The sequence below is a fragment of the Durio zibethinus genome, chromosome 21 (assembly GCF_047325235.1).
Source record: "Durio zibethinus cultivar Kanyao isolate XHJ-2024 chromosome 21, ASM4732523v1, whole genome shotgun sequence".
Classification (NCBI taxonomy): domain Eukaryota; kingdom Viridiplantae; phylum Streptophyta; class Magnoliopsida; order Malvales; family Malvaceae; genus Durio; species Durio zibethinus.
In genome coordinates, this window is record NC_143182.1 from 19540850 (window position 1) to 19550845 (window position 9996).

General features: G+C 30.6%; 1 protein-coding gene across 1 annotated transcript; it reads left to right on the top strand.

Moving 5' to 3' along the window:
* Window positions 1–6146: 6146 nt before the first annotated feature.
* Window positions 6147–9280, top strand: LOC111306296 (cytokinin hydroxylase-like). Its single transcript, XM_022904197.2, has 5 exons — window positions 6147–6444; window positions 6558–6784; window positions 6899–7140; window positions 7404–7782; window positions 8609–9280. The coding sequence occupies exons 1-5, from the start codon at window positions 6159–6161 to the stop codon at window positions 9029–9031; spliced, it is 1557 nt and encodes a 518-aa protein (XP_022759932.2). The 5' UTR covers window positions 6147–6158; the 3' UTR covers window positions 9032–9280.
* Window positions 9281–9996: the final 716 nt, after the last annotated feature.

Consider the following 9996-nt stretch of genomic DNA (forward strand, 5'->3'; position numbering starts at 1 on the left):
TGAAAATCAAGTGCGATAGACTAATGAAACTCTGCTATGATAACAAGTCTACAATAAGCATTGCACACAATCTTGTGCAACATGATAGAACAAAACACATTGAAGTATACCAACATTTCATAAAAGAGAAACTTGATAATGGGTTAATTTGTACACCATATGTATCAATCAAGGCCAACTTACAAATGTGTTGACTAAAAGTCTCACCAGTACAACATTTCAAGAAATTATTTTCAAGTTGAGAATGAAAAATACCTATTCACCAACTTGAAAAGAAAGCATGAGAAAATACTTATTTACAACTGGTTGTAATCTTATAATCTGTATATTTATATTTATATCTCTAGAATTAAGTATTTATATCCCTATAATTAAGGATAAAAAATTAAGATAGAAAATCTCGCAATTATAAGATTAGTTTTAGGAAGATTTAATTTCCTAATTTACCTATTAGTTAGTTGTACATAAACCTAAGAGACTTGTATAATTTTTTATGAGTAATTTTTCAATATACATTTAGTTTTACTCTTAGTTTTCCACATAATTTTATTTCTTAGGTTTTCCACAATATTATCAACATCCACATGTACATCTTCTTAATCAACCACTTCTTTAATAGCATTTGCACTACAATATTTAAAATTATTAGCTCTTTTTGAATCAATATCACCATTATCGCAATTTTCGAAATGCACATTCAAGACATCTATAGCAGTAACATATTCCTTTAATTCCATAATTGAATATTTCACTGTATCAACACTAACACTAATGTCATGAGCAATATCATCTTGGCCGAAAGCTATATGATTAAAACTAACTTCGATATCTATAACATGTTTAGGACTTTGTTGTTTCACCTTTTGAGAACTATCCATCAAATTAGCAGGTATAACTTCATTAGCCTATGAAAATGAGCCAAACTCAAGAGGATAATGGTTGCACTTGCACAAAGAATTGCACCCACTATGAGAAGAATTCGAATGACAATACTCAATTGAGATTTTGATGTAAAAAACTTCATTACCAATAGATAACTTCATCAGGAAAAGAGTAGCACTCCTTGACCATGTGAACTCTGCCAATGTCTAATCGTCTCTTCTTTGTATCAGTAATTATCTCCCTGCCATCAAGACCATTCCCATCAACTATATTATCAACATCCACACGTACATCTTCTTAATCAAGCACTTCTTCAATAGCATTTGCACTACACTGTTTAAAATTATCAGCTCTCTTTAAATCAATATAACCATTATCGTAATTTTTCGAGTGCACAATCAAGACATATGTAGAGCAACATATTCCTCTAATTCCACAATTGAATTTTTCATTATATCAATACTAACACTAATGACATGAGCAATATCATCTTGGTCTAAAGCTGCATGATTAAACTAACTACGATATCAGGAACATGTTTTAAGAGTTTGTTGTTTTACCCTTTGAGAACTATCCATCACATCAGCAGGTATAACTTCATCAGCCTATGAAGATGAGCCAAACTCAAGAGGATAATGGTTGCACTTGCATAAATAATTGCACTCACAGTGAGAAGAATTCGAATGACACTACTCAATTGAGATTTTGATGTAGAAAACTTCATTATCAATATATAACTTCATCAGGAAAAAAGATTCCTTGACTATGTGAACTCTACCAATGTCTAATCATCTTTTCTTATTTATACGATCATCCAAAGATATGACATCTCCCCACAAATTCCCAATTGCAGGAAAAAAATTGAAATGCCAAGCATGTAATGGAATAGCTGTCAAAATCAACCAAACAAGTTTTGATTGGCATATATCATTGGATTTCAATGGGTTAATAGAAACAAACTAGTTAAGGAAACATTCTTGATCCTAATCGAGTACTGATAATATAGCCTCTTTGCTTTCAAATGTCACAAGTACCATGTTCCCACCCATAATCATAACTGAACATTGGGACAGAGTACCATCTGAAAGAAGGTGGCTATAAATGGCATTGATCTAATCAGGAAATCAGATAATGCCTAAGGCAGTTCTATTCAATCTTTCAAAATCTGATTCATTCGGCGTATAACTAATACTCACGTTCCGATTGCCACCTTTGGGAGTTGTAATAAAATTCTCAGTGCCATGGCCTTTTTATTGTTGAAGCTTCATTTTCACTCCTAAGTGCCTGCAAATAAGACTTTCTATCTCATGTTTGCCCAACTCTCAAGCTTTGCTCTACGAAAAAATTCTAGTTAGAAGGACAACGTTGGCAAGCAGCTCCATCTTGCTTTATACCACAGGTATAGTTGCTTCCAAATTGATGTGCTTTTCTCCAATAATCAGCCCTCCCTTCAAATCTTGCAAGATTCGTACTGATCTTATGATCCAACAACCATGTCCCATTCAATCTAGAAATAGCCCTCCTAGCATTTGTCATATCAGCATATCAGACAAAACAATCCGTCTCCCCATTTTGCTTCTCTTCCTTGGTCTGAAAACATCAAGAACTTGTCCATGATGCTGAAAAATCTCCCATAACCATCTCCAATGTACTTTTAGGGGAGGGGGGGATATTGTTGACAAAAACAATGTAGACATGTCCACACTACATAAACACCCACGAAAACTAAGCTTTGATTCTTTAGTGAGGACTATTATCAAACATATAGCAAGCACTCTTATGGACTCCGAACTTTGGCAAAGAGGAGAAGAACGTGAAACGCTAAAATCACCGAATTAGCACATAGAAGGAGAAGGGGAATGGACATTGAAGACAAAAGGGATAAAATCAAAAGTATTTTGCGAGGGAAGGGGAGGATACAGAGTTATAAATATGGTGGCTAGAAAAAAGGGAAAAAACTTGGTTGGGAAGGAAGGACGAAACTATGACGATTTTTATCGAATATTTATCAAGCACTGTTTTAGTTTCCAAATTTGACAAAAAGGGGAAGAAATGGAACAGCTACAAACTCAGACAATAACACAGCCGTATAGAAAGGGAATGGAATTTGAAATCAAAAGGAAGAAATAAGGATAAAGCGATCTACGTAAGAAAGACATTCTGAGCGATTAAGGATGACCTACTTGGTCATGGCAGAAAGCAAAGTGTAACATTTCATTGTATTGGGGTTTTCATTTTTTTCCTAAGAAACGCATGCAGGATAAAAAAAAAATGCAGGATATTGTAAAAAACGAAAATTTTGCTTGAAGAAAAAAAAAATTCCCCAATTAGATATTTATCGATTCAGTTATAATTAATTATTATAATATATATATATATATATATATATAACTTAAAGCAAAACTAGAAAATTCCCCCCGCTTGGCTGAGGTAACAAAATTCTTTTCTTTTTGATAAAATATAAAATTTTAAAATTAATAATTATATGAAAATTTAAATTCATATATTCTAAAATAAAATAATAATAGATTAGTAAAATATTTAAATTTTTTTAATTATTTGAAATCAAAATAATTTTATATAAAATAAAAATATAATCTAAATATTTTTAATACAATGTATATATGGTTTTCATTTATTTTAAATTTTTTTATAATTACTGGAATTTAATTCTCAAGTTAATATACATATGCATATATTATTTTCAAAAATTAATCCATTATTATTACGTTTAAATTTAATTTTTTATAATATATAATATTTTATTTATTTACTTTTAAGACAATTAAAGATTTATAGTTTAAAAGTAAGAGAATGGGGGTTTTTTGGGTAGAAAAATGATGAAATAAAATGTTCATTGGACTTAAATTTTTAGCATAAATAAAACTTTTGGGTCGGATTTTACTTCTAATCCATCACTTATAACAGTTTCAGTCCATTTCACTTTCAACCCATTTCCTATGATAAATAATGACATTTTTTAAAATTTACCCTCAAATCATTTTTAATGTCAATAGTTATTTGACTCTAAAATTTGAGAGAAGGGACAATTTTAATAATATTTATGGATATTTGTAAAATTATAATAATAATAAATTTCTTTAATTTATATCTAAAATTATTTATAATAAATAAACTCAAATTAAAAAATAGTAATGTTCAAATATGAATAAATTTTATCATCATTTATCTAACAGTTATATTAATAAAAAGAATACATATGGACATAACAAATTTAAATTTGAAAGAACCTAATTAATTTATTTATAAAAAATTTAAAATTATTGAGAAAATAATATGTATTTTTAGAGGCCAGGACCCTCTAAGCTCCAATGAAGAGCCGGGACTGAGACCATGTATAAAATAATTCCCGCTAACTTACATTTAAAAAAAAAAAAATGGAACTCCATACCTTTATAACGCTTTCTTGAAATAGCATTATGTAACATTTATCCTGAATTTTTATACATATTTTCTGATTTTGTTGGAAAAGATAGAAATATAGGAGTTCAAAACTTCCATGAGCGGTTTTTTTTTTTTTTTTTTTTTTTTTTTTTTTTAAATATTTGAGACAAGTTATCCTAACCGAATTATATGAGTAGAGAAAATATGCATTAGTTATTAAGCGAAATGCTCAAACATTGATCGATTTTACTGCTTAAGTACCCTAACTTCGTAATATAATTTAAACTTTCTATATAGTTAAAAGGATATAATAAATTTTAAAAATTATAATAAATCATCAGTAAAATTTTTAAACTTTAACATCTAAAAATACAATAGAACTTTGAAATAAAATATTTTTGAAAAAATTCAAGAAATCTTTGCCTTTCTAACCAACGCATATGTACATTGAACATATACATGATAAATGTGAATGGAAATTAATTTGTTGCCATATTAATTAGAGGAAATCAATAAAAAAAAAAACCAAAAAAGGAATTAAATTAAAAGTTTCTTTGTCAGTATGATCATTAATAAGACTAATTTTGGAGGCATTTGGTTTTTCCATATTCCTTTCCATTTAACCAGCCTCTTACCAATTCAAGCAACTTGAATTTAAATACTTCACTGCAATAATTTTCCCTTTTGTTCTCCTTTCTTAGCTTAAACAATGAGCTATGCTACCTCCATTCCATTGGCCCCAAAAAGTCCAATTTTATTTCATTTCATTTTTTATTTTTTTTTTAAATTATAAAGGAATATATTAAAGTTTCGAGATTTTTAATTGAGTAGATCTAAAACTGAATATATGAAATATAAGTTTAGTCACAAACAAGTGAGTGTTAGTATGATTAAATTATATGATGAAAGAATATCAAAGAGTAATCAATTTTAATATTTAGGATCAATTATTTAGAATGATATTGAAATAGAAGTAAATATCAAACATAGGATTCAAGCAAAATGGGTGAGATAGCAAAGTGCGTTGAGTGTTTTATGTAATTGTAACATGCCTTTAAAGTTAAAAATGAAATTATATAAAACAACTGTAAAGCTTATATTATTATATGGAATTGAGTGATTAACTATTAAGAAACAATATAAAATGAAAATGAACGTAGCGGAGATGAGAATACTTAAATAGATGTATAAAAGACTAAAAAAATAAAATTAAAAATAAAGAGATTTGAAAAAAATTAAGGATAACCCGAATTGAAGAAAAGACGAGAAAGGGTCATTAATGATGATTTGGACATGTGAATTGTAGAAGCTGTGCACCAGTTAGGAGAATTGAATTTTTAAATCTAGGAGAGACCAAAACATTTAGAGATAGATCACGAAAGATATGAATGCAAATAATAAAAAACGATATGATGATTAAAGAATTAAATGAAAAGATAATTGTTGATAAAAATGATTGGTGCAAGAAAATTCAAACTACAACAAAACCTGATTCTCTTATTTAATTTTTCATATAGCCCACTCTACAAAATAGGATATAAAACTTAATGTGTTATTGTAATTGTTCTTTCCTTTTAAAAATATGCATTCACGAGTTCAGCATTTTTTTATTTGAAGTATCAAGATTTGAACGATGATTACTTAAATAATTAAAAGTCCAGTATTTTATTAACAAATTACAAGGCCCTTATAATATATGGGCTTGGCTTTGGTTCTACTATAAATTTGCGTCATTCCTAGTGATCACTAAAATAGGCAAATTATTTTCCTTCTCATTCCTTTCAGTTCTCTCTGTTTCTCTCTTGACACAGATTTCATATATAAATTTTAGCTATATAACTTTTAAGTCTTTAGTATCTGAGATCACCATCATGGCTGCTATGGTGATGTTCTTGTTGACCCTTTTGGTTTTGTTCATTTCATTGGTGTTTAAATTTGTGTTTAGTACTGTCTCTTGGTACCTGCTGACTCCTAGACGCATCAGGAACATCATGGAGAAACAAGGAGTGCGTGGCCCCAAACCCCGGGGAATAACTGGCAACATCATCGAAATGTTCAATCTAACCTCCCAATCCACCTTAAAAGACATGGACACCCTCAATCATGACATCGTTGGCCGCCTTTTACCGCATTATGTCAACTGGTCTAAATCATATGGTATAGATATAATTAATTAAATCTTACCGTAGATGATGACAATTAAATAGGAATTTTGATTTTAGTATATAGTTTCAAACAGCTTACGCTTTCCTTCTGGGAATTTTTGACAGGGAAAAGATTTATATACTGGCATGGGATTGAGCCAAGGATGTGTGTGACAGAGACTGAATTGATCAAAGAGCTCATGACCAAACACCACCTGGTAACAGGCAAATCATGGCTACAACAGCAAGGCTCAAAACATTTTACAGGGAGAGGTTTGTTAATGGCAAACGGCGAGGATTGGTACCATCAGCGCCATATAGCTGCTCCAGCATTCATGGGAGATAAGCTTAAGGTAATCTGATACGTTTTAGTTTCATTTTATTTTCTGTTTTCTGATGTTTTTCTCTGTTGTTTTTAATGTGCTGGAATTGGATTATTCCTGTTTTCTTTTTTCGATTTACAACAGAGTTATTTTGGGCACATGGTGGAATGCACTAATCATATGCTCCAATCACTGCAAAATGCAGTGGAATCAGGCCAAACAGAGTTTGAAATCGGAGAATACATGGCTAGACTTACTGCTGATATAATTGCCAGAACCGAATTCGATAGCAGTTACGAAAAAGGAAAGCAAATATTCCATCTTTTAACATCTCTGCAACACCTTTGTGCTCAAGCAAGCAGGCACCTGTGCTTTCCAGGAAGCCGGTGAGTATTTTTTTTTTTTTTTTGGTTACCCTGGAGTGGTTTTTGTGATTTTATTTAATAAAAGGAGTCTATATATCCCCTTTACCTTACATCTACAAGATTCTATCTTTTCTCTAAGTTAATTTCACGGATACAGTTTTAAACTTTTTTTTTGTCCATTGTCCACCATTTTCAAGTTATTTATATTTCCTTGAAAAGACCCCTGTTTCTTTCCAGGTAATATGAAAGAAAAAAGTGTCTAATTTTTCATTAATTTCTTACAGGTTCCTTCCAACAAAATATAACAGAGAAATAAAGTCTCTGAAGATGGAGGTAGACGGATTACTGTTGGAGATTATACAAAGCCGAAAAGACTGTGTCGAGATCGGTCGAAGCAGTTCATACGGGAATGATTTATTAGGTATGCTGCTTGATGAAGCGGAAAAAAAGAGAGAAGACAAATTTAAGCCAAACCAACAGCTGATAATGGATGAATGCAAAACTTTCTTCTTTGCCGGCCATGAAACTACAGCCCTTTTACTTACATGGACTGTCATGTTATTGGCCAGCAACCCTGCTTGGCAAGAAAAGGTTCGAGCTGAGGTCAAACGGGTCTGCAATGGTGGAGCTACCTCTGTTGATCAGCTCTCCAATCTAACTTTGGTGAGCCTAAAAAAGGCTGATAATTTTGATTTTCGATTAATGGGTTTTATTTTTATTTTCTTTTTATTTTATGGGGTGTTTATGAAAGGGTAGTTTTTTTTTTTTAATGAAAAAAAAAAAAACTATTTTTGGACAAAGCCAATTTGTACCTATACCAGATCCTACTTGGCTACTTCTAGTTGCATGGTGGAAATAACCATTTTCTTTGGTTATTATCAAACCACCAAAGCATGCATATTCTAAAAATTATTGGACTTCTCCATATGGCAAGGCAGTCTAAAGAGGATCCAGCAAAGATAAAAAAGGAAGTTTGCTAGCCTAGACCCGCCAGGACCCTGCACTAGATTCTATTCAACAGCTTAGTTCATGGCCCTCCACCTTAGGAATTAGTACCTTGAGCAATCTTTTTATTTCTAAAAAGAAACGCTAAAGAAACCCCAACTATTAAACTTTTTAGCTGCTTTTCTGGCCTAATTATATTTATAATGATTGTTTACCAGAAAAGAATTCAAAGAACTTGAAATTGCCCTAGAAATATTACTTAGTTTTGAATTGGTAAATTTATAATTTTTTCTTAAAGTGTTCACTTATAAAAATATATATAAAAACTGCTGATTGATTTAACTATTTGGTTCCAAAAAGGGTATCAAAGAAAAATTTTAAGGTGTTTAATAAAATTTTCCTTTAAATTTTTTATTTTTCAATCTTTAAGGTGCATGAACATCCTACTTCAAAGCATGGATCCGTCTCTGATTTTGAACATTCTTGATATTTTCTTTTCTTGAAAACTTACTGATTACATGAATTGTGCTTTTTGATTTTGCAGCTACACATGGTTATAAATGAATCATTGAGACTATATCCACCAGCAACTGTCCTGCCCCGAATGGCTTTCAAAGACATGAAATTAGGTGATCTCTTCATCCCCAAGGGACTATCTATATGGATACCGGTGTTGGCGATACATCACAGTGAAGAATTATGGGGAAAAGATGTAAACGAATTCAATCCTGAGAGGTTTAATTCAAGACCATTTGCCACTAGTCGGCATTTCATACCCTTCGCTGCTGGCCCTCGGAATTGTATTGGCCAATCTTTTGCTATGATGGAAGCTAAGATCATATTAGCCATGTTGATTTCACGATTTAGCTTCACTATTTCAGAGAGTTATCGCCATGCTCCGGTCGTTGTCATGACTATAAAGCCGAAATATGGAGTCCAAGTGTATTTGAAGCCATTGGACCCTTGAAGCAGGCTGATTTTGAAGTGGAAATCCTTTCGAGTAGACAACTTGGTTTTGATAAATACTACATTATTATTAATATTGTTCCAATCGCCCCTTGAAGGATGAGATAGAGATGGAAATGATCATGCTTTTGCGGAGATTTTCCTTTTAGATTAAGCATTAGCTGTTGTAATGTTTATCAAAATAGTCACCAGTAAAGTAAAAGAGACATCTTTTTGTCTACAATAAAAATCTGAAATAAAATTTACCTTAAGAGGGTTTATACGGTGTTTTTAGTAAGTAGATTATTTTAAGATTGAAGTTCGATCCTTGACGCTCGCAAATTTTGGTTCTTTAATTACCCCTACCTCTTAATCAGTTTTTTAGCAAATTATCGCGTGATCTATTAATATAATATTAAAATTTTAATTTTAATTATCATATTTAAAATTTGACAACCACATATACAAAAATCTTACAAATCTTTTTTATATTTTTTTAATTTACATAGAAAATTATAGAACCCTTAATCTTGATTATTTGTTTTCCAATATTCATAAAAAACAACTAACTTTAATTTGTAAAATAAAAAAAAAAAAAACAACCACAACAACTCATCTTACACCCCATTTGGTAAGAAGGAAAAACTTGGAAAAGAAAAAAAATTAATTTAATGATTAATACATGTTATTATGAATTTCAACAATTAAATTAAAATTTTCATCATTCTTTTCATCTTAACTGATAAACATAAGTCCATAAAATGTTTTCAAGAGAATGTTCCATCTTAAAATAGTCCTAACAGAAATAAATACAAAATATCTTCATTTTCTTTTCACACACTTTCTTACTGTGAGCGTCGAATCACTCGAATTGTTTGTTTTTTTGACTGAAAACATAATTATTAAATTTTAATCAGAATTAACAGAAAAAAAAAAAAAGAAAAGAAAAACAAGTTTTAAAAGTCAACAGCATTTTTTTTTATTCAG

Excerpts from the sequence above, each read along its gene's own strand:
- LOC111306296 (XM_022904197.2), top strand. The coding sequence starts at position 6,159 with ATGGCTGCTATGGTGATGTTCTTGTTGACCCTTTTGGTTTTGTTCATT. Across the intron at positions 6,785-6,898 it reads TCATGGGAGATAAGCTTAAG|AGTTATTTTGGGCACATGGT; the intron begins GTAATCTGATAC and ends GATTTACAACAG. Across the intron at positions 7,783-8,608 it reads AGCTCTCCAATCTAACTTTG|CTACACATGGTTATAAATGA; the intron begins GTGAGCCTAAAA and ends TTGATTTTGCAG.